The sequence below is a fragment of the Leishmania braziliensis genome, chromosome 31, assembly GCF_000002845.2.
Source record: "Leishmania braziliensis MHOM/BR/75/M2904 complete genome, chromosome 31".
Classification (NCBI taxonomy): domain Eukaryota; phylum Euglenozoa; class Kinetoplastea; order Trypanosomatida; family Trypanosomatidae; genus Leishmania; species Leishmania braziliensis.
In genome coordinates, this window is record NC_009323.2 from 19589 (window position 1) to 42524 (window position 22936).

Consider the following 22936-nt stretch of genomic DNA (forward strand, 5'->3'; position numbering starts at 1 on the left):
GGGGGAATCGCGGTGGCGGTGTTTCCGGGAAACTTTCCAGGCCGCACAGGAAGGAGGGGTGCGCTGGTTCAGAAGCGTCGGCGTGGGGCACGCAAGAAGATAGCAGAAATGCCGCGGTGAAGATGCCCAAGGGGGAGGAGGGCGACTCGGTCACATGCTGAGGAGAGCACAAACAGAGAGTGGAAAGAGGTAAAGGCAATAACAGCGACACACCAGGAATGATACGTGACAGAGAGAGAGGAAGGGAGGAGTAAGACGTCGTCCACTGGCAGACTTTGCTGCCAGGCACACATCTGCAAGTATGAGGGAGAAGTGCGGGGATCCAGCAGACGTGCATACGTACGCTGCTGACTGAAACCTTGCTGGCACTGCGCAGGTGCTCCCTTCCTACGCACCAAGGTGAGCGGTTCTCGTGTGTGTGTGTTATTGCCGTGGTCATTGTTGCTGTTCACTCGATGGGTAACACAAACAACATGTGGCAAGCAGGCGAGCGAGACCCCGTGTCTTTCCGGCAGATCAGTAGCCTGGTGGCCGCGGAAGGTTCTGAATGCCGCGTGCGATGGCGCTAGCGCCGTCCACCGGCGTAATGCCCCACCAGCGGTATCGAAAGTAGCAAAATGTGAAGTACACAACCAAGACAATGGGGCCGATGATTGAAATGTTGGCGACGGTGAGAAGCTTCTTGATTTTGAACTTCTGATCCACCGGCACCTTGCTCAGCTTGTCCTCGAACATGGACAGTTCCTCACTGCGCTCCTTCCAACGGCGGTAGGACCAGCGGTTAACGGGGTGCGTGTCCTTGTTCTCTTCCCAGTAGGTGCGCTCCCGCAGTGCGTCCTTTTTGAGCGTCTTGTTGAAGGCGTACAACCGAGCCGCGTTCACACGGCCCGCCGCCCCTCGCCCAACAAAATTCGTCATGCCCGTCTACGCCGTCGTTCCAGTGGATATGCGGGGGACCGCAACAGGATAGAGGAAGGCTGGATGCTGTGCACCGCATGGTGAAGAGCAGGTGGTGGTAGTGGTGATAGTTGAGAAGGAGTAAAGTACAGACGGGAGTAGACGGCGTGGACGGTATCGAGAAATCTACCTTGGCATCGGCACAGAGCCAAACGGCAACAGCCCCAAATGCGTCAGATATGATGGTCATTTTCTCGGCAGCCCACATGTGGCTTCTCACCGCCACCGTTTTGGCTGCTCATTCGGTGTTTGGCTTTGTTTCTCAGTTGAGTGCAGAACTCCTATGCAGCCACAGCAGCCTTGCCCTTGTCACCCCGGAGCATCCCTCACGATAGCGCCTTCTGCGCGCGGAGGTGTGATTTGCTGGAGAGGTGTGCGGCCCACTTCGAAACGGCAATGTGCTCTCGGCATATGCGACACATGACGGTGCGGTCCGTCGCAGCCGCGCTAGCCGCCTGCTGGCCCTTTCGTTTCTTTTCCCGCTTCGCCTGTCGCGGCTGCTGGGCTCGACGTGGCGGCACAGTGCCCTTGCGCAGGTTGTCGAGCGTCTCCATTCGCATGTGCTTCTCTGGGTAGCCGGGGAAGTGCAGCTTGAGGTACCTCTGAAACGCTGGCACCTTGTCAGCGCTCTCGTACAGTCGCTTGAACTGAATGTACGACTGCGTGATCATGGTGACGTCGTTCTTCACAATGTTCCCGGATGCAGTGCGGCGCTTGCGCCACCGCAGCCCGTACGGTGCGCAGAGGCGGTCCAAGTCCGCCTGCTTCTCTGGCGGCAACCCGACTTGGTGTCGGCTATCTGCCTGGTTGACGTTCATGAGACACCCGGACAGCCGCTCAAACGGCGTCGCGTCGAGACCAACGTAGCCGCCCTTGTGTATGTCGAGCGGCGGTACCGTCTTGTGCGTGCGGAGGTAACGTGCGAGCGTCTGAAGGCACTCCTTCCAGGGGTACGGTCCGTGCACGCCGTAGCGTTTCCATTCCGGCAGGCTCTCCAGGTCGCGCAGCTGGTGAACCTGGAGGTAGGTCGTCCCATCGCGCTCGTACATCTTGTAGCCCCGGCGCACGTACTGGTAGAACATGTTCATCGACACCGGCGTCTCACCGACGACCCAGGCGTCGTTCGTCTTGGGATATCGGTTGCACTCTTCCACGACACGCTTCATCTCCCCAAAGATGCTCTTCCACGGGAGTCGCGCAGCGCGGTGCAGGCGGTCGGTGTCGCGAGTGGAGTAGCGCACACCGCGCCGAATGGCTGGCAGAATGAATCGTTGGAGCTTCTCCGACGTTAGCTTGAGCGCGCGGACGCCGACGACGTCAATGTCGTACGATTTCTTCTGGGGGTCGATCATGTATTCAAACAGCGTCGGGTCCTCGTCCATGAGAGCATCGGTGAAGGGGATGAGAGTGGAGAAACTCTGTAAGTTGATCGGGTGATCCGCGGCGTACCTGCGGTCAAAGACGGCCGGCAGAAAAACGAACGATGCCGGCTTGCCATCCAGTTTGTTCAGCGGGCGGCAAATGGTCTGAATGATGTCGCGCGAGCTGAACCGCGGCGCTGCGAAAAATACGGCGTTGAGGTCGGGTATCTCCACCCCCTCCTGGAAAAGGCGCACATTCAGCAGAAGGCACCGCTTCGTCGCTGCGAAAGACTGTAGAGCGTTGGCAACTGCCGCGCTGCCCATGCGCGAGTGCGCGATGAGCACGGAAAAGGCCGTGACATCGCTTGGGGGTGTCTCGGCGAGCAACTCGTCGTATATCTTTAGCGCATGGGAGATGTTGCGGCAAAAGACGAGCATCTTATCCACCACACGCATGGCCTCAAAAAGATACGGGCACATGTGCGACATGTTAGCACCCAGAACAATGCGCACAGAGAAGGGGTTCACGTGGCCGCTGTTAATGCCCTCACGGAGGTAGTAGCGGTAGGCGATGCCGCCAAAGTAGTCGCTGTCACTCATTTTGATGGGTGTGTCGTACGTTGGGGTGGCAGTGAGAAAGAGGCGCTGGCCGTGCAGGGGAAGCTTCAGGATAGTGTTGAATGCGGTATCGGTGGCGCTGCCGCACACACGGTGGCACTCGTCGAAAACGGTCAGCTGAAAGATGTTCAGCTCCTTGAGCAGTGGAGAGGAGTGATAGGTGGAGAGGACGACCACTTTGGGATTGCCCAAAACGGTTTCCCGAATCACGACAGGGTTTGTCGTCATTGACTGACTCTGGTTCCCGCACAGCATCACTGGGAGTGGGTCGGAGCCGATGATGAGCAACGGCGTGTCCCGCAGGCCGTAGGAGACGAGCTTGCGCACTGTCTGTCGAAGGAGGGAAAGGCCAGGAACAAGGTAGAGAACGCGCGCGCTACCACCCTCCTGGAGAGTGCGTTGAATGATGTGGTACGCCACTGGTGTTTTACCGCATCTGCACGCCATCTGACACACGGCTTTCTTGCGCTCGCGAAGCTCTGCCGTGAGACGGGCGATAGCCTCCTGCTGGTAGGGCCGAAGCGCATCAATGGAGTAGTCGTTGTTGTCGATCCAGGTAGAGAGGAACCTGAAGTCCCCGCTGGTGAGGCCCTCCTCGTTCTCCTCGTCTGCACTCGCAGCAGAATAGACGCCTTCATCGAGAGATGGGAGAGCTGCATGCAATTCAGCCTTGGCGCCGTCGAGAACTCCACGGTACGGTCCAATGGTGGCGGAGACCATGGCAGAAGACAGCGGAATCGCAGCCTGCTCCTCGTCTGTTTCTGTGGGTTCCGCGTCGGGGAAAGCGTGACAATCGGCTTGCTGCCGCGGTTTGCCGAGCGGAGTTGTGGCCAGCGTGCCTTCGTACCGCGGAAGTATGCGCTGAACAACGGAGAGGCGCAGTTTGCGCGCCAGCACTGCCGCTGTCTCCGTCACTTCATCCTCGCTGAGCCTAATCAGCTCGCGGTGCTCCACCCGTTTAGCGCTCAGGCAAAAGAGCACCGACTGCTCCAGCAGCAGTGCATCTTGGCTGGTCTGGCACTCAAATACAGACGCATAGTACCACTCCGGGGTAAAGCACGTCTTGAAAGAGGCCATGTGGAGACGCGTCTCGACACACGTGCTGTAGCCGATCTTCACAAAGCCCGCCGCCTTCAGCCACGGGTGCTGCGCCACATAGAAGCCGATCGTCTGGAGGCGACATGGTGAGCAGACGAGCATTCCATCACGCGCTGCACGGCGAAAAAGCGTGAGCGTACGCGGTTGGGTGTTTGTGCGACGGTGCAGGAAGGGCCTTCGTGGGGGGAGGCTGAGTGGAGGGAAAAGCGAATAAAACGCGTCTCGCAGAGTCAATGGCGAGGAAGGCTTCTATGGGTCTATGTGGTGAGTGTGAGTCGCAGATGCACAAGGCGTCAGTGGTGTTACTACTGACGCCACGCCTTTGAGGGCCGTTACTGTATGCCGAGTGGGGACACTCGAAATTGCGAATTCGAAAACTCGGCAACGGAGGCACGTGACGGAGTACGCAGCCGCGCCTTCCTTTCGGCAATCAAAAAGAGAGAGGAAAAGGAGGGGAGAGGGGAGAGGGCAACGAAACATAAGAGACCCAAAGAGATACGAGCAACCGTTTTACTCCGATCCTTGGGCACTCAGTGCAGCGGGCTCAGCTGCTGCCAGCACCGCAGCACCGGCCACTCACACCTGAGGTCTTCATTGCTGATACTCAGAGAGCACTCTACTTTGGCTGATGAAACACGAGAGTGAATGCGGCGGCGAGGGAGGACAAAGTGAGCCGCAACACTCCGCATTCCCCGCTATACGATGTCATCTTACAGAGCAAGGGAGTGGGGAAGTGGCGGAAAAGAGAGAAGAGCGATCGGCTCATATCAGAGCCGCCTCGTTTGACCGTTTCGCATATCGTGTCATCGCCATTTTCTCAACGGCGCGGCACACTTCGTTCAGCTGTGCGCGTGTGCGCCAACAACGTTGGTGATGGCGCCCTTGCTGTTCCCGTTTCCGTTGAGTGTTGGTTTCCTACGGAAGATCACGCGAACGTTCGCGTACAGGAGGAGGGCACGTGCACCCGCGTGCGCGTGTATTGTTAAATAGAAAGAGAGAGAGAGTGGGGGGCCTGCAGAGAGTAACGTACCCAAATGCTCTGTCTTATGTTGCTGCTGCATTCACCAGTTTACCTTGCTCACTTATAAGGAAACTAAGAAGCCAAAGCGAGTTATATCTTTCTGTTGCTATTATATCGCCTGTGTACGTGCGCTGGCGTGTGTGTCGGCTCTGCTGTTCAAGGGTGCCCCTTTCTTTTGCGCTCGCTTTCTTTCTACGTTCGGCTTCGTTTCTCTTCTCGCGTTTACGCCAGCAGAGAGTCAACTGCAACACGAAGCGCAGGGGCGCATCGATCGCCGTTTTCGCTCTCTCTTTTCTTCTTCGTTTTGCGCCGTTGTTCACCCTTCTGGTGTCCCACAGCTCCGCACACAGACACGCCACAGGCACGCACTTTGCTGTTGCTCCTTTCGCTCTCGCCTCTCGTCTCTTCTATTACAACTGTCCGAGTGCACTACGGGGCGGGAGAAAAAGGAGAGACACACCCAGAGCGCAGGAGAGATGCGCAGACTGGCGTCAGAACGACACAGCCCAGCGAAAAGGCCAACCATGATTCCCATTAGGAGAGGTGTCCACCCGCGCCGTAATGGAGAGAGGAAAAGCGAATCAAGGAGCTCATCTAGCCCATCAGAGGGGGGGGATGGCGCGCCAAATGAAAAATGTGAAGACAGGCAAGCACAAAGAGGTCTAGGACAGCCACTCATCCCTGAGTGTGCGGTAGTAGCACAGGGAGTGCAAGACGCAGGATGACAGCAGATCACCTCGGCGATGCCTGCATGCCTTGACGTCCGCCCACAAAGGACTTACTCTTTCCCCTCCGTGGCGTTGGTAGACTCCGCCGCAGCCCGCTTCTCGGGTGCCTTCTCAGCGGGCTTCTCCGACTTCTTCGCGGCCGTTGACTCCTCAGCCTTCTCCGGCTTCGCTTCGGCCGCCTTCTCGTCCTTCGGTGGCTCCTCTTTTGCCGGTGCCTCGACCTCGGCGTCCTTGGCGGTACCGTGCACGCGGCACTTCACGCCAAACTGGCAGGGGCGACCCTCCACAGCAGCGTGCAGGAACCGGCATCCATCACCGAACTTGCACGAGCCCTGAAGGTTGAAGCAGCAGGCGGTCTGGCGCTCCCACTCGCGCTGGGTCTCGAGCGTGCCGCCGACGAACGGCTTCTTTCGACGGAGCGGGAAGCCGCCACGCCCGCCACGGAAGCCGCCGCGCATGTTATTGTAGCCGCCACGACCCGCGCTCGGATAGTACCAGTAACCACGGTCCCGACCACCACGATACCCGGGCATCGCCGGCGGGTACCCCTGCGGAACATTGTACATGGGGTTGCCCATCGGATAGCCCTGCGGCGGCGGGTAGTAGTTCACCGGGGGATGATTGTAGCCTTGATGCGGCATGCCGTCCATTGGCCGGCTCATGTTGTAGCCAGTATCGTTGTAGGACGGACGGTTGTACTGCGGCATCGGGCCCTGAGCATCGTAGTGGGTACGCTGCATCATCGTATCCGACAGCGAGTAGGAACGCGGATTAGATATACTCTTTTCTATGGAGTAAAGAGGAATACGCACGCCGGTAGCGGGGGGGGGAGGGGGAGGGGCGATGAAGAAGGTGTGGGAGAGAGGTTGGCAGGGCTGGTAGGGAAGCTGCGGGTTGAACAGACGTGAGTGCACCATGCATGCATCACCAGCCCGGAACCGCGGCTACGGGCGAGGTGCTGCCATGGGTGAGCGGGAAGAAGTCCACATAGAGGGATCAGGCAGGGATGAGCGATCGACACACGTGGATGCAGAAAGGCCACAGGCCACCCCTGTGCAACAGGGAGCCGAGAGGCTAGCCAGTCGGCCGAGGGCTAAATCGCGCGTTCAAACAGCCATCCACGCCGGCACTGGCCTAGTAGCGAACCAACACGCAACGTCGCGCCAATCCGCCCCCCGCCGTATAAATGCGGGTGTGCGAAAAGGAGAGAGAGGCAATTTCACCAGGACAAGAGGAGCAAGAGAGTGTGGCCTCCATGTGCTCGCCAGAGGTCATCTGTGCCCGCCCGCAGTGAAGCCAGAACGAAAGAAGCGAAGTACCGACCACGGAGTGGAAAGAAGGCAAAAAGAAACACAAACATGCAGTGCATGTGGAACTATACATCCAACGTGAACACACACGGCGAGGAGGTGGTCACAGCTCCATCACCTCGCTACGCAGCGCATCCTCGTCCCCTGTGAAGTGCAGCACAGTCTGCTGCAGCCGTTGCAGCTTCGCGTCGAAGTAGGCCTGTATCCACTCCTGCGCCTTGTCAGCGAGTTGCGTGAGGGGCTGACGCGGCACGGAGCCGATGACGTAGTGCATGGAGACCGAGGCGGTGGGCTGCTGAACCACAGCGGGGAGGCGGAGGGTGCGCATGAGATCGACGATGCCGTTCTCTGTCAGTGTGTGCGCCGCATATCTCGGGACGTCCATCTTGTACGGCTCGCTGCGGTGGGCGAGGAAGTGATTGCGAGCGTGGTAGAAGAGATCCTCGAATAAGCTGCACATTGCTTTCTTCTCCAGCAAAAGACGGCTGCGCGTCTCGAGTACGAGAGCCGGCATACCGCTCCAGTCGAAGGTCTCGGCGGCAGCGGCAGCGTTCACGTGGCTCTCTTGCTGCGTGTCTGTGCTAGAGGATGGGGGCTTGTCGCCCTGCATGTCCGTCTCGCCGTGGGCTGCCCCGCTGTCCTGCCGCCGCTTCATGTACGTCTCGTAAAACATTTCATCATTCGTGAGCCGGATAAATGCTTCGTCAGCACTGCGGAGTAGCGTGTCCTCGTCAAAGGCGGTCCCGACCAGCGACGGCTCGGCGAAGTTGGTGATGAGGTTGACGGGCATCTCGCTTGGCGTGTTGCGGTCCGACACGCGCAGCGAACCGCACCACAGCAGCCACAGCCGGTCACGTTGATCAGTCTTGAAGTAGAGTACCATACGTGTGATGAACTTGTGTTCGGTGTAGTAGAAGTGCTGAACAATGTTACCGCACAGCTGCTTCACCTCGAGCGCGATGTTGCCCGACACGCTGCCCTCGTCGCTTAGAAATGTTGGGCCATCGTAGGTGACGGTGATGGAAAAAGGGTCGCACTCAGCTCTCTTGCGGTCGAAGATACGGTACTTGTTTGTGCGCCGCTGCACCATGCAAACACGCGGGCTCCACACGACCTTGATGACACTGTTGTGGTACCCCTTCGGGAGGATGAACCTCTGCAGAATTCCGTCCGGCTTCACCTTGCGTGTGAGAAACGCAGCCAACTTGTCGCAGTTGAACACCTCGACGAGTGTGTTGACCTCCGTCTCACCTTCGTGGGTTACCGTCTCCGTTGTGCAGAGGTAGATGGCGGCGATGGGAGAACCTTCGTGGAGGTCTTGGGTAAAGCCCTGCTCGATGGTTTTGGCGTCGAGCTCCTTGCCTTGCTTCCGCACCACCTCCTTTGCCTTCATGTCCGTTGTGTACCAGCCACGTGGAAAGTTATGCTCAAACACGACAGTGTCGGGAATGCGAATTCCGTGGCACGCCTTCATCGTCTTGGGGTTGCGCTTCGCTATGATGTTGTACAGCCCTGTGACGACATCATCCCCCTCAAGGGGATGGTTCTTCATCCACGTGTGGCCCTTGTGTGCGCGCGACATCGTGCCAGAGGTGCAGGGGCCGAGATGGCGACTAGTGAGAAGAGGGAAAACGTGCCGTGAGAGGGAGGCCGAGGAGTTCAGGCCGCACAGTATGTTGGCGAAGTGAGTAGGGGGGGAGGAACGGAGAGGGTGCACAGCAGTATACGCAGAGGTCATGCAAAACAACCCAGAATAACGGAGAAAGGGGCCGCGAGAGAGAGAGGTGAGCGTCGATTAGCGGTGAGGGGGGTGGGTGAAGGAAGATGCCCGAGGGAGAAGCGCGAGGCCACGGAAGGTTGAGTGTCTTCCTACTGCAGAAGCACAAGTGCATGGCGGATGGTAATGTGAGCACTGCGTGCAGTGCGTGGGGCTCTTGAGAGGTGAACAGAAAAAAATGAGTTGGTCGGGGATGGCCAATATACCACAGGGGAAACACCCCCACCACAACAGGAACGGGATCCTCACGAGGCGAATCCTACACCGCTGCATGAGCAGGGCCTCCATTCAATCACGCCATGCGACGTACACTTCATCGGTGCGGAAGCGCTGCGTGATGGTCGCCTCCGCCATGGGCGTAAAGGAGCCGCTCAGGTACTGCAGCAGCCCGGCGTAAGCGATCATGCACCCATTGTCTACACAAAACCGCTGGTCCATGTCGAAGCAGCGACCCCCACGCTCTGCCGCCATCGTCTGCATCATACTCTGCAGGCGCTTGTTGCATCCCACTCCGCCGACAATGAGGACATCAGATGCGTGGACTTGCGACATGGCGCGCTCCGTCACTTCCACTAGCATGGCGAAGATGGTCTCCTGCAAAGCGAAGCAGATGTCGTCCGTGTTGAACGTCTCACCGGGCGGCACCGGGGCGCTCGTCAGCGGCGGTGCCGCTTTGCGCCGCTTGTCGGACAAATCATAAACGTCCGGCTCCGTGAATTGAGGGTGGCGCACAAGCTGCTCGACGTAGGAGAGGATGCCGCTGAACGACATATCCATTCCCTTCACGGTGTACGGTAGGCGGATGTAGTGCTTGCCCCTCTTGGCCTTCTGCTCAATGTTGTACCCCGGCGCCGGGTCGTTTGAGATGCTCAGGAGGCGGGCGACCCGGTCCAGGCAGTTGCCCACAGCGATGTCGATCGTCTCACCAAAAATGCGGTAGCGGTGATCAGCGTAGGCAATGACTTGCGTGTTGCCCCCGCTGACGTACAGCACGACAGGGTTCTCGCTCTGCGTGACGACGCGGCCCATCTCGATGTGCCCGATGCAGTGGTTGACACCCACCAGCGGCTTCCCCCACAAGAGGGACAGCGTTTTGGCTACGGTGCAGCCGACAGAGAGCGGCGCGCCCATGCCAGGGCCTTTCGTGTACGAGATGATGTCGATGTCAGCCGGAGTCACTGCGGCATCGTGCATGGAGCGCTGCACGACCTGCAACACACACTGGGAGTGATGGATGGCCGTCTCGCGCGGCAGGAATCCGGTCCCAGGTGGAGTAATGTAGGTCTCGCGAACATTGGAGAGCACCGCACCAGTCTGGTCCACCACCCCCACACCGATCTTGTTTGCGCTTCCCTCGATCCCCAGGGACAGTGTGCGCTTCATCTGTAAGAAGTCACGGCGCGAGTGCCGAGCTGAGACACAGGCGCACCGCACAAGCAGAAGAAATGGGAGGGATGGAAAAGGAGGTGAGAGAAGAGGAGTCTGTGCGACAGTGGAGGAGAGAACGACTGTGAATGGGCTTCTCCTCGGCTCCACTAGGCGTGGCGGGTGGGGATGGAGGAGAGGCTGAGACTCATGATCGGAAGGAGGCTCAGTGTGGACTCGTAGGTGCGTAGCGACGGTCGGGGCCTTCCGACTTTTCCTGTTGTGTATTTTGATATCGGTGCTGCTGAGATACACTACCAAACAGTGCCACGCTGACGCTCGCTACTTGGGCATGCCGAGATCGTCTCGTGCTGAGGTGCCCTCCGCCCTGCGCCTCGCCGCGTACGCACGTTGTCGCTCCACGTGCCATTTGCGCCGGCGAATGGAGGTGAAGGCGGGCGAGTACAAGGCGGTGGCTCGCTGGTAGGCGGAAACGTCGTGCTCGTTTCGCGCCGCGAACGCCGCACCGTACGCGATGCCGTCCGCGTAGACCTGCCGCTGAAGCTGAAGACGAGTGATTGCTAGTCGGAGCATGGAAGTGATGATTGCTGAGCGTTGAGGAAGCGCAACCGACGACACTACGAAGGTGCCATACCAGCCGTGCGTATCACACCAAAACAGGTAATTGGCGAAGCGAGATCAGGTAGAGAGAGAGAAGAGAGTGCGCTACTGCCGTCCGCGCATTGGGGAAGAAGCGAGAAATCGACGACTATACACTTTAGAGCAGGAGAGGATCGCCGTGAGAGAGAAACCGCCGCCACACTTCCGCTCCCCTTCCCTGCAAATTCCTGAACTCACACGTGATGACTGTCTTTCCCTCAGGAAAATGAGTGCTTGCAGCATTTGTGTTGCTACATTCGGCACAGCAGCACCATGAGCTGAAGAGTGAAGTGTCGGCATCGGCGGCAGCGCATCGACGCTCAGCGCGATGATTCGTTTTTGGATTAGTGGCAGGCAGCACAGCGATGCCCCCGCTCGTACAGATGGGCACAGACAAGTAAATGGATATACTGGACAACAATGCGTCGAAGCCACAGCGACGGCAACGACAACACGACAGGCGCTCTCAGTCAGGCATTTGACGCTGAGATGCCGCGTACGCTCTAAAAGAGATACTGCACCGCCTCTGGCTCGACGACCTCGTGGCGCTTGTGGACCAGCATGAGCGCCGCTGACACCACTAAGAACGGCACGATGAGCGTGTACTTGATGGCGTGCATAAAGTACATATTGAAGCTGAGGGAGATGGAGTCCGTGAACGACTGTCCGTTCGGCAGCGTGAGAACCACATTCAATGACGAGTACATCCTCTCTAAAGGTGCGCGCACCTTCACATTATGTGTCCCCGGTTTGTCGAAGCGCATGCGGTAGAGGCGGATACGAGTGCCGACGGTGATGTCGACGGCGTAGCTGCGGTTCATGATGACAGGCCGGGCATCGTAGATCGTAAACTCAACGTTGAACGTGTCGCCGCGAATGTCGCGGAAGGTGCGGAAGTTGGGGGATATGGAGATGCCAACGTGGTTCCCGCTCGCACTGCAGCCGTTAACCCCCTTCGTTTTGCTGGGCCAGGCGTTCATGGCAGTGTACGGTGTGGCCGTCTCGAAGACATAGACACCGCCATTGATGGTGGTCACGACGAGGTCCATCTGTCCGTTGCCCAACACATCGTCAGCGAGCACCATGGAGGAGGACTTCTCGTCGATGTCGATTGTCTGGACACAGCCGGAGGAGGCACGCACAAGGTACACGCGGCCGTTGTGCGACGGCACCACAATATCGAGACCCTCGCCGAACATCATGCCGTTGAGGTTCAGCAGCAGCACTGGCGCCACGATGGAGCCACCCGTCACAATGGGGAAGGACGGGAGCACGGTGCCGTCGGTGCCGCGCAGGGCGTAGATAAGACCCGAGGTGGTGCCAAAGACAACATCGACGACACCGTCGCCGTCAACGTCGCCGAAAGTGAGACGGTCGGCCACGCCACCGATCACATCCTTCTCCCACATGATAGTGCCAGAGGCGTTGTAGCACCGCACCTTTCCCTCCGTGTCGCCAATGCAGATATCGAGGGTGCCGTCGCCTGTGACGTCCTCCGCTGTCGGGCTGGCGGAGAGGGGCCCGAGCAGCACCGGCCACCCACCCAACGGTTTCCCATCCGCGGTGAAGCCAAACACAAAGCCGGGAGAGGTGCTGACAAACACTTCCATGGATCGGTCTTCGTCGGCGTTGATGATGAGCGGGGTGCTCAGGGCGTAGGCAGCGTTGGAGCTGTTCTTGGTTGATGCATGTAGCAAGTGGGCCCATCGTGTTTCGCCCGTGACAAGGTTCAGGCACACGACTGCCGTGGCGACGAAGTCGTGAGGGTCAACTCCGTCTGGAAACCGCTCCGGGTGCTTGTTGATCACGTCATTGCTGAAGAAGTAGCTAACATGCAGAATGACATCCAAGTCGCCGTTCTGGTCCACATCCGTTACCACCGGGGTAGCAAGGATGTGGGCATCCACCTTGATCTCGTCCTCACTGAGGATGATGTCGGCTGTCCGTCGCAAGTTGCGGCCCTCAAACATTGTCTCTTCCGAACCGGTAGCCAGATTCGAGGTCCGGTAAAGCTCTGGATGAAAGAGAAGGTCCAGAGAGGCACGCGCCTCCGGACTAAGGTGGCTGTTTGGTCCCACGTCCATCTCTGATTTCACCCATGGAGGACCCATCTCCTCGTCTATATCGAGCTCATCAGCGTCAAACAACGGGTTCGGTTTGTCCTCGATCACGTCCTGCTCCGAGACCTTTGCAAGAGTGTCGTAGTTTTCATCGTCCATATCCGCCGCTCCTGTCGGGGTGTGGCGTCGTCGAGTTAGGGAATGGCGACTCCGCTGCTGCAGCACCTCGTCAGGGGTGATTGTCAGGTCGTCCATGTGGCGCGCTCTCAAGATGTCCTCCAGAACAGTTCCGTTTTGGATTGGTGTGCCAGGGCGGATGTTGGCAGCTTGCTGAGGCGGCAGGTTGTCCCTCACCCAGTTCCTCTTCATGGTGAGCGGCGGCACCTGCAAATAGCCCTGCGCCTTGCCATCCGAGCCGAATATGACGAGCTCCCCGGTGTACAGTGCAACCAACCAATCAACCTGACCGTCTCCGTTCAGGTCCACGGGAAGGGGGCTCGCATATGTTTTCATGCGGGGGTGCATGAACGGGAAGCCGGGGATGTCCTCCCCGGTGGGTCCGTCCAGCGCCTCCAGGAACTGAGAGAAGGTGGGGATGAGCACTTCCTTGTGGCCGTCGTGCGCCAGATCCACGATGCGCGGTGTGGCGTATACGCTGCTGCCCACACGCGCTGACCAGCCCAGATTGAGACCAGAGTAGCACTGGCTCGTGCTGTTTGGGGTGAGCTGCTCTGCATATTGGGCCCTACCCACCACCATGAGGAGCAGCGCACACAGCACCAGGGAAAAGGGCGCGATCATGACCTTCCTGCGCACCGCTGGAAAGAAGCGGGGCGGGTGCCAGCTGGGGAGATAGGAGGAAGGACTGAAATGGAGAAGCGGGGGAGTGCGTAAGAGGGACTTCCGTCAGCAATGGGCGCTTCTGCTGACCAAAACAATAGTGCGGTGCTGAGCTCAGAGAGAGGGAGAGGATGAAGAGAGAGAGAGGAGGTGTGGATGGCTGTTGCGGTGCAGCGCGTTCGCTCTGCGCGCCGTCACGCTCACAAAGAAGTGCGAGAGAAAGCTGGCCGAGAAAACTGAGCCGCCGGATACGAGGTTGTTTTGTCAAGTGTGCAGCTGTGCGGCGGCAAACAACAGAAGGGTGCTTAGCAAAATGGCATTCAGCAGTGCAGAGAAGACGTCGCCGATACGCCTCATTCTCTCACTTTCAACTCCCGCTCCTTCAAGTGCGCAAACTGCGGCGTCGGTGCAGCCTTGCTCCGCACCTCTGCTGGAATCGGTCTTCTCTCGCCAATCGAGCGGAGCTCGCCGGGCTTCATGCCTTTGAGGAACGGCACCGCGTACGTCCCCATCCAAGACCAGAACACCATAAAGGCAAAGAAGAGCTTCCATGGGTACACACGGAGCTGATCGAGCCTCTCACGCCACGGCAGCGTGCGGTTGCGCTCGATGCGCTGACGGTCCTTCTGCAGAGCGTGGAGCAGATCAAAGCGCCGTTTGCCCTTCTTACAGCTACTCGTGGCATGCACAGTCGGTCGGCGCGGTACCACCCTGGGCTTCGCGAGCAGCATGCCGAGGCGCCGCAGCATGCCGATTCAAGCCCGATAGATATACAATGTGAATGCGTGATACCCAACAGCGCGTCTTCCATCTCTTTGCCACTGTCGTTTGTGCGTGAAGGGAGGCGTGCGAGCGTTGAGATGTCACGGAGGAGGAAGAGAGGAGGGGGAAGGACATTCGAGGGAGAGTCGAGTAAGAATGGGCTCCAAAGGAAAACACAGCTCATCTCAGTTATTGTTGTTAACCAACCCCGGCGGGCAGAACGACTACTCTCGCAGGCGTGCGCTCTGGGAGTACACGCCTGCGCCCCCTCCCCCCGTAGTGCGTCGCAGTCCCAATGCAGGCAGTGGCGCAAACACGAGACCAACACGACGACACCCAAGTCAGCGCTACGGCTCACACGGTAGCCATCAAACACCTCAACGTGGCGCACTAACGCAGAAAGGGGTGAGAAGAACAAGAGCAGCAGGCTTTCACCACCACCTCACAGATGCGAATGCGCGAGGAAAACACACTACAGTACTTCGCAGCACTGTCATTACATCGGGACCGAGCTCAATGGACCACGCGGCGACGAGGTGGGGCGCACGTGAGATGTCACGTACTGTCGCATCTCGTGCTTCCACTTGAGCAGCTCCTCCGCGATGCGGCCATTTTCTTCGATCAGCGTATTCCGCTCGTCCGCGAGTCGCGTACACTCACTGGTGAGGCGGTCGTTCTCGTCGGACAGCTGCTGCAAGTCGCTGACAATGCCGCCCGAATCAGTGCTGCAGCCAACAGTGACACCCGCGCCCCGCTGCGTCGCTGCAGTGACGGCCTCCTGCAGCTGCCCGATCTCCCGCGCGTGCGCCTCCTCTTGCGCCATCATGTCCTCTAGCGTGTGCGTCAACGATACGCACTGACGCTCCGCCTTTTCACGCAGCCGCTCCGATTGCGCCAAGTTGGTCGAGAGGCGTTGGCACTCCTGCTGGTAGTAGCAGACCGAATCGCGCAACTGCTCCACCTCCGTGGCGAGCCGTGCCACCTCGCGGTCCGCCGCCTCCCTGGCAAGGCGCTCCGCCTGTATCTCGTCTCGCAGCTTGTGTATGCGGCTCTTCGTCTCTGCGCTAAGTGAGGCCGTGTAGCGCGACTGCATGGAGCGCCCTTCTTCCTCTATCCGCCGTAGCTGTTCCTCAATCTCGACTCGTCGCATCTTCTCCTGCTGCAGCGCACGCTTGTGATCCTCCTTGACCCCCTCCAACGCGCGGCGGCAGCGCTCCACCTCGTGCTGTTGCTCCTCCACCTGTTCCTTCATCCGGTCCTGCAGAACCGCCTGAACTTGCTGGGCCTCGCGCAGCTGCACTCCTTGAGCGAGGTCCTTATCCGTCAGTGCCTTCTTGAACTGCGCAATGTCCTCATTGAGCTCTGCGATGCGCTTCTCGTAGTCGGCGCGGTCGCGGCGAGCGGTATCGCCCGCATTGGCTGCCTGCTCAACTGCCTGGCGTCTTGCCTCCACCGCCACCGTCACCTCATTTCGCAGCTGCGTGTTGAGAAACTGCAGGTGGTCGCGCTGACGTTTCACCTCTTCTGTCAATGCCACCGCCCGCTCCACCTTCTCCCTTTCACTGGCCACCCTATCTGCGTACTCGGACTCCATGGAGCGTTGGTGTTGCTCCATCGCATTGACGTCGTAGAGAAGTGACTGCAACTGCGTCTTCACCTTTTCCATCTCCCTCTGCTTGTTGCTGTAGAGCTGCTTGTATTGGTCCGCCGCGGACTGGCAGCTCTCGCACTGCTCCACTGCCTCCCCTATCTGCCGCTGTGCCTCTTTCATCTCCGCGAAGGTCGCGTCCAGTGTGCGCTGGAACCCAAGCTGCTTGCTCTCTAGCTCCTTGCGCAGCATGTCGACGGTGAGCTGCAGCCGCACCGCCTCCGATGCATCGGCACTGCTTTGCACGCTTCGCATCTTTTGATTCTCCCGGCTGAGGAAGGTCACTTCGTCTTGCAGGCGCGTGTTTTCCTGCTGCAGTCGTCGCACACGAGGGTCAACGGACGTGGTGGATAAGATGTGGTTCACCGACTGCCGCGGCTCGCTCTCGCCAAACTGTGTTTTCAGAGCGGGTGGCGCGGCGCCACGCCACGGGCTGAGCCGACAGCTTCCTCGCTGACTGGTCATGCTCATGCGGCGCCGCTCCTCCAGTCGCAGCTGCGCGCGGACGAGGAGCTCGTCAGTCGCGTTGTCCACTGCAGACACCCGTAGCCCCGAGGCGTCGGCAACGTCGCTACTACTGTTTGCCCACACTTGCGATGTGCCAGAGGCCCGCTGTCGCTGGCCTGCTGCCGCCTGGCGCGGGGGAAGCGGCAGTACGTGTTGCACAAACTCATCGCTCGCTCGATCTTCTTCGTCGTCACCGTGGCTCAGTGCCGCGCCCACGCGCACTGCGTGCGGTGTCGCGTAAGGTGGAATCGCTGACGGGGAAGGCTGCGTCTGCAGAGAAGGGCAGGAGGAATGCGCAATTGGGGTCGAGGAAGCGGGCACTCCTGGTGCTGCCGCACACGCCGCGGCCGACCTCTTGCGCTTCGACAAGGATGCGGGCGGTGTGGATGACTGCTGCTGCGGCGGCAGCTGTTCTGTTGCCTCTGGTTTGACAGTGGTGACCGATGGCGGAGTCGGCGACGGTGAGGAAGCGCTCTTCACAGTGGTCACGGGAAGCGCCTGCTTGAGTGCTGCCGCCAGTGAATGTGCGGGATGCGCAGCCTGTGGCGGTGACTCTCTTTGACGGAGAGTGGCCGGCACAACAATTTTCTCCGATTGTTGCGAGCAGTCGTGGTCCGTCTCGAAGGCGATGCTGTCAGAGTTGTCGGTTGTGGTGGCCGTTTTAGCGTTCAGCTTCGGCGCCACCTTTTTAGGCGGCAGTTCTTCGTGAAACTCAAAGTCGCTATCCGAGTCCACCTCGTCGAAGCGCTTGACGCGGGCGGCTGCTTTGCGCATTGTGTAAGAGAATCACAGGTGATGGACAAGTCGGAGGGTGTATTGCATGGAGAATAAATTGGGAGAAAGATGAAGTCAGAGCCCTCGGCGTGAGCGTCTGAGTCCAGTGTGCTTGATACGATGAGGAGCGAAGGAGAACTCACAATTTTCCATGTGAAACACTGCAAGGCTGCCACCCAATCCTTCGGCGCTCTTTTCTTCTACCAGAGCGTGAGAGGAGGACGGCGAGCGATGGCAGCGGCTGTAGGGCAGGAGATAGTGTGAGCTAGTAGCTGAGGGTAGTGTTCGGCATCGCAGGACAACGACAACCAACTTAGAGTGAGCTACCTTGGATAGGATGCCCTTGCTGGCGTGGAGACGGTTGAGGGTGCAAGGAAGCAGCATACAGGCGCGAAGCAGAGCGAGTACCGTTCGTTTGAAGGACGGGGGCCCCATGAAAGCGCGGACAGAGATGCGCTGCTCTACAAAGGCGGTGCGTCGGTAGTGTGGTCGATTTGTGGGCACGAGAGGCAACTACACATCGCACGTACATAAGGAAGAGAGCAGGCCGGGCGCATTTGCTACGTCTCGCGCCAATCGCGCATCGAGGGAGAGTCCCGCTCCCCCTCCCCACACGTCCTGACACCGCTTGCCTCGTTCCCCTTAGCCGCAAGTGAGGGCGCGCAGCAGCAACCCCACGCTCTGCGAGCACCTCGGGGAACTCTAAAGCGGAATAACCGGCGCTCGTGTGAGGGGGCAGCGACTGCGATAGAGCAGGACGTAGGCGATGTGCGCTTCCCCGGCACCGCGCAGCCGCCTCACGTCCTCCTTCGAGACAGCCGCCACGTTCTCGTCGTCGTAGACAAGCCACGCGTCTGCCTTCCTACCCCAATACACATAGTGGCCTCCATCTGCGCTGCGGCCCTTGTGCGAGATGACGCCGCACAGCTCATAGTAACCGCTCTCGTTCTTGAGGATGAGGGGCACCTTCTCCTGCTCCGGTGTGTCCGCTGGCGACGACTCCCTTTCCGCTCGAGGGCGGCGGCGCCGCTCCAACTCCTTGTCGCGCCGCTCTTGGAGAATCTCGCGCACCGGTTTCTCTGAGGCCTTGAGCGCTTCGGTGGAGACAATGGCGGTGTCGAGGATGAAGGGGAACGTGATGGGCTTGAGAATCTTCGCCTTCTTCTGGATGTCCACGCGCCAGGAGAAGCGGACCAGGTGCACAAAGACGTACTCCGGCGCTTCGCTCAGTTTGCTGACGCGAGTGAATTGGGCGGCGTCCTTCTGCAGTGCCTCGCAAGGTGCAGTGAAGCGCTCGTCGAAGGCATGCTCGAGCCCCGCCTCCAGCGTCTGCACCTCGCCCGTGATGTTGCAGGACAGCATCGTGAAGGGCACCTCGGACTCCTTGCCCTTGTCAGTCGGGTCGTCAACACAGGTGAGGGTCTGGTGCATCTTGCCTTCAAAGAGATGCGCGTACTTCTCGGGTAGAACAGAGTTTACAGCCTGGAGCAGCACGTTGAGCACCTCCTGCGAGTCCTGCTGCATGAAACCGCCATGCTCGTCGCGCTCACCAAACGTTGGATTGGTCTGCACCAGCGTCGTCCAGAGCTGCAGCGGCATCACCGCCTCCTTGGTGCTCTCTAACGACTGCAGCACGGCACTGAGCTGGCGCAGAAGTGCGTTGTCGCCACGGTACGCCTCGAGCACTTCGCGAATCTCCGGAATGGTGCGCAGCATCTGCAGCGCCGAGTTCAGGTAGCACGTGTTGGCGATATTTCTCAAACCATTCGAGGTGGTCGTAGTCTCGGTGAAGCCGCCGGTCTTGTTCGCCTCTCCAGCGGCCGCCTGTACTGTGGGCACCGCCACAGCGCTCTCTGCTGACCCAATCAACATGACCGTCTTGCCAGGCGCGAGGCCAGCGGCGCTCAGTGTAGCGTCATCTTTGCTCGTGGCGGGCTTAAGGCCCATGAGTTTCTGCTTCTCCACCGGCACTCCGGTTTTCGCTTTGAGCGCCTCCTTGAGGGCGCCCACCGTGCTGCCGAGGTCCACCTCCATCGTGAGGTCCTCCTTCCCCCATTTTACTTTGATTTCGGCCAGCATGAGAGAGAGCGTAAGTAAACGATGATGGAATGACTGGCTAAGTGGGTGGTGGGAGGAAGGGTATGCCGGTGATCGATGGGGAGGAGATGAAGAGGAGCGGTGAGTTGCGGTGCGTCTCTGCATGTGCGTGTGTGTGTGCGAGTTACAGCAGTGGTCAGTGTCGAGTTGGATGGCCCAAATCAAAAGATAGAGGGAGGGGTCAGTGGTGACGTAGTGGAGCAGCTAAAGTCCCGCGCGCATCGTGCCTAGGGGAGATGCCCCAAAGGTGCGACATTCGTTTCGGTGATCGCCGCGTGGTAGTGTGCCCCTCACCCCAACACGCAGCGCACGCGCTTGTGTGTTGCTACGCCGCGTTGGCGGATGGAAGAGACAACCGAGACGATCCTCCGCGGCAGCCCTAAGGAGAGCCACAACTGCTCACGGCGTTCAGTATAACGGCATCCCTCGTTTCCCTGTGCGGGTGCGCCAGTGGTGGCCTTTTTTTCCACTTTGCCCGAGACTTCTTGAGCAGCAGCGATGCGTACACAAAACGCGCAGACGCCGCACTGCGGAGAAACGTACGAAGCAAATGGAACGCGGGTCTAGCGCACAGGCGACCTCGCACGCCGTGGTGTCGGCAGAAGCGGTGGCGTCATCTACCCTCCACTCGGTCAGGAGAGAAGAAAGAGAATTTGCTTCTTGCAGGTGGACATGATACTCTCGGAGCGCGTGTCCAGGTGGCCAGGGAGACACCCCAGCTGGCGCTGCAGCAACGCGCAAACGACGCCCTTTCGCTGCGAGGCGTCCCATGGGACAGAGCGATACCATTGTGTGTCAGCAGTGCGGATGAGTTGCTCGACCTCCCTCCGTCGCATGGCGCCGTAGGTCCAGGAAGCGAAGATGGGGGGCGTGTTCTTGCGCGGCATCACCCGCACCCACCGAAAAGAGAGATTGGCGCCTACTAGGGTGCTGTGAATATCAAGGGCCCTTAGTACGAAGACGAGGACGATATTGAGAACGTACTCCGACGCGCAGTGGCTCTGCAGCAGCGAGACAAAACTGAAGTCCGCCGGCTTCGCTTCGCGCCGCTCGAGAGTGCTCGCCTCGCGCACAAGCCTCACAAACGTGTTGAGGTCCTTCGCGCGCCCCGCCTCGAGCGAGCGCACATCCATCCGCTCCTGCACAGACTGGGCAATGTTCTGCACACAGGATCGAATACCCATCTGGTAGTCCTTGATGCAACGCTCGAAGGACTGCTGCGAGTCGCACCCGACGCACGCGCCGTGCAGCGCGGCGCTCATTAGCGCCATACCGTCGTAGACATCCCAGGGGTCCTGCTTCTCCTCCAGTCGCTCCCACTCTGCGAGCACCCAGATGGAAAAGAGGGAGCTGCGGGCTTCCTTAAGAAACGCGAAGGCGTTCGTCAACGTGGATGGGGTGTGCGGCGCCTCGAAGGAGCGGCGCACAATGCGACGCAGCTCGTCGTCCGGCGCTATCCACACCTGGGAGGGCATAAACTCAGCCCACTGCACCTGCGCAATGCGCTGCGTATGAGGCTGCTCGGCCACGGACACTAGCCGCAGTACTCGGCGATAGAGGTGGCGTGCGAGCCCCTTGTCGATGGCGCCGTCTCGACTCTTCATCGCATGGGCTTCTGATGGGGGGAAGGCGTGTTCATGATGTCCTCCATCATCTTCACCGTCCGCGTCGGCACCTGCGCAAGCTGCGTCGCGTCCAGCTGCGACCGTCGCAGCTCCTCCTCCACCTTCTCCATCTTCGCGATGCTGTTGTCGATCAGCTGCGTGAAGCTCACAACGCGGGTCTTGTTCCGGTTCTGCCGCAGGTCCTGCAGCACCTTCTTCACCCCAATGATGTCCATGAACTGCGGCTTGTCCTCCGGGCGGTACAGCTCGCGCTGGCTCATCTCCAGCCCGCACACGCGCATCAGCTTCGCCAGGTCGTACGCCTCCATCAGGTTCCACTTCGTCCCAACCTCCACGGACGCGAGCAGCTCCTCACCCTTCTCATGCGCGCCGCGCAGCTTCTGCCGCTGCGTCTCCGACCAGTCAGAAATGTGCAGCTCCTGCACAAGCTCCTCATTCTCCAGGCACGCCGTCTTCAGCTTCAGGTTGTGGATCTTCTGCTTGCGCGCAGCCTCCAGCCCGGTCGCATCCTCAGGGGACATCATTGTGGCTGCGGAGGAGGGGTGGGAGAGGGAGAGAGAAGGTGTAGGGTGTATATGTACAAGGGAGGGGAGTAGGGGTCCTAGTGCGAACGAAGATAAGAGACTTTCAGGTAGCGAATATCCAAAGCCGAAGGGCGGCGGAGAGCTGAATGCGCAACACAAGGCGTGTTCCGACAACGATGGAAGTGGGGGTCACGGGCACAGGATAGTTTGCGCAGAGCAGAATAATAAGACCACACACACGGGCGTGGGAAGAGAGATGGCAAACAGAGAGAAAAGGGAAGAGAGTAGGCAAGAGAGCGCGCAGCAGTAGAGGGAGAGAACAAACGCTATGGTTTGAGAAAGATCGTTATGGTGGTCAAGGGGTGCTGCGCGCCACTGAGGAGAGCGTAGCGAGCGCAGACTGAAGGTGTGCGCCGGCCAGGATAGGGGAAGACACACGTCACGGTCAACTGGCGTAGGCAGACGGATGCGTACAGTGCCGGTGTGCGTAGTCCTCAAGCTGCGCGGCTCGAAGGGGCTGCCAAGACGCACACGCGCGGCCGCCTCTCTGTGCGCAGCTCGATTCCTCCAGGCAAGGGTCAGCACAAATCACCACTCGTGCCCTAAATGGTACCGCCACCATCCCCGTTCCGGGAGTGACGCACAGCCAACGCCACGGTGGCACGCTTGCAAGGCGCCTACGGCCACACCAGCGACGACGGCCAAGGTGCTCACCGACTGCTTCGTCGAAGCGCGTTACGCGCACGCACTCGCGCCGGGCATCTGCGAGAGAGGCGAGACACAGCTCGTCAACCCCAACACCCGTTGCTGCGTGCGTGGTTGGCAGTACACAGTTTTCGTTTTCTGGCGGTAGACTATAATGGACAACACTGTACATGTCAAGAAGCAGCTACATCAAGAGCGCCGCGGGGTGAACAGTAATAATAACATACAAAAAAGCAAAACAGGTCAAAACAAAGAGGGAGGGTCGTGGAGAGGGAGGAGGAGGAGGAGGGGGGCCGCTGGTATGTGCGCCTGTGCTGAATGTAACCCTGCATGCAGCACTCCCTTCTTTTTCCGGGCCGTGCCAGTGTGTGCCCCACCAAGGCTGCTGAATGTGGGTTGATCCTTTGCCTGGATGTCAGGGCGGGGGGAAATCGCCACTATACTTCCCCTCCTCCCCCCCTCCTGCTCCCACTAGCTGCACTCCGTTTGCTTCTGCCTC

The 22936-nt window shown here is 59.5% G+C and overlaps 10 protein-coding genes across 10 annotated transcripts; all 10 read right to left on the reverse strand.

Moving 5' to 3' along the window:
• Positions 1–516: 516 nt before the first annotated feature.
• On the reverse strand, positions 517–918 carry LBRM_31_0060 (conserved hypothetical protein; the record flags this gene model as incomplete). Its single annotated transcript, XM_001566957.1, has 1 exon — positions 517–918. One exon carries the CDS (start codon positions 916–918, stop codon positions 517–519), a length of 402 nt encoding a protein of 133 aa, XP_001567007.1.
• A 365-nt stretch (positions 919–1283) lies between these two features.
• On the reverse strand, positions 1284–4136 carry LBRM_31_0070 (helicase-like protein; the record flags this gene model as incomplete). The annotated part of the gene is made up of 1 exon (XM_001566958.2): positions 1284–4136. The coding sequence occupies one exon, from the start codon at positions 4134–4136 to the stop codon at positions 1284–1286; it is 2853 nt and encodes a 950-aa protein (XP_001567008.1).
• Positions 4137–5833: 1697 nt separating this feature from the next.
• LBRM_31_0080 (conserved hypothetical protein) lies at positions 5834–6526 on the reverse strand (the record flags this gene model as incomplete). The annotated part of the gene is made up of 1 exon (XM_001566959.1): positions 5834–6526. One exon carries the CDS (start codon positions 6524–6526, stop codon positions 5834–5836), a length of 693 nt encoding a protein of 230 aa, XP_001567009.1.
• A 670-nt stretch (positions 6527–7196) lies between these two features.
• LBRM_31_0090 (conserved hypothetical protein) lies at positions 7197–8675 on the reverse strand (the record flags this gene model as incomplete). The annotated part of the gene is made up of 1 exon (XM_001566960.1): positions 7197–8675. One exon carries the CDS (start codon positions 8673–8675, stop codon positions 7197–7199), a length of 1479 nt encoding a protein of 492 aa, XP_001567010.1.
• Positions 8676–9158: 483 nt separating this feature from the next.
• Positions 9159–10253, reverse strand: LBRM_31_0100 (putative O-sialoglycoprotein endopeptidase; the record flags this gene model as incomplete). The annotated part of the gene is made up of 1 exon (XM_001566961.1): positions 9159–10253. One exon carries the CDS (start codon positions 10251–10253, stop codon positions 9159–9161), a length of 1095 nt encoding a protein of 364 aa, XP_001567011.1.
• A 1145-nt stretch (positions 10254–11398) lies between these two features.
• LBRM_31_0110 (putative FG-GAP repeat protein) lies at positions 11399–13756 on the reverse strand (the record flags this gene model as incomplete). The annotated part of the gene is made up of 1 exon (XM_001566962.2): positions 11399–13756. One exon carries the CDS (start codon positions 13754–13756, stop codon positions 11399–11401), a length of 2358 nt encoding a protein of 785 aa, XP_001567012.1.
• A 392-nt stretch (positions 13757–14148) lies between these two features.
• Positions 14149–14544, reverse strand: LBRM_31_0120 (conserved hypothetical protein; the record flags this gene model as incomplete). Its single annotated transcript, XM_001566963.1, has 1 exon — positions 14149–14544. One exon carries the CDS (start codon positions 14542–14544, stop codon positions 14149–14151), a length of 396 nt encoding a protein of 131 aa, XP_001567013.1.
• A 509-nt stretch (positions 14545–15053) lies between these two features.
• On the reverse strand, positions 15054–17486 carry LBRM_31_0130 (hypothetical protein, unknown function; the record flags this gene model as incomplete). The annotated part of the gene is made up of 1 exon (XM_001566964.2): positions 15054–17486. One exon carries the CDS (start codon positions 17484–17486, stop codon positions 15054–15056), a length of 2433 nt encoding a protein of 810 aa, XP_001567014.1.
• Positions 17487–18188: 702 nt separating this feature from the next.
• LBRM_31_0140 (putative ubiquitin hydrolase) lies at positions 18189–19688 on the reverse strand (the record flags this gene model as incomplete). Its single annotated transcript, XM_001566965.2, has 1 exon — positions 18189–19688. The coding sequence occupies one exon, from the start codon at positions 19686–19688 to the stop codon at positions 18189–18191; it is 1500 nt and encodes a 499-aa protein (XP_001567015.1).
• A 527-nt stretch (positions 19689–20215) lies between these two features.
• On the reverse strand, positions 20216–21187 carry LBRM_31_0150 (conserved hypothetical protein; the record flags this gene model as incomplete). Its single annotated transcript, XM_001566966.1, has 1 exon — positions 20216–21187. The coding sequence occupies one exon, from the start codon at positions 21185–21187 to the stop codon at positions 20216–20218; it is 972 nt and encodes a 323-aa protein (XP_001567016.1).
• Between the last annotated feature and the right edge of the window lie 1749 nt (positions 21188–22936).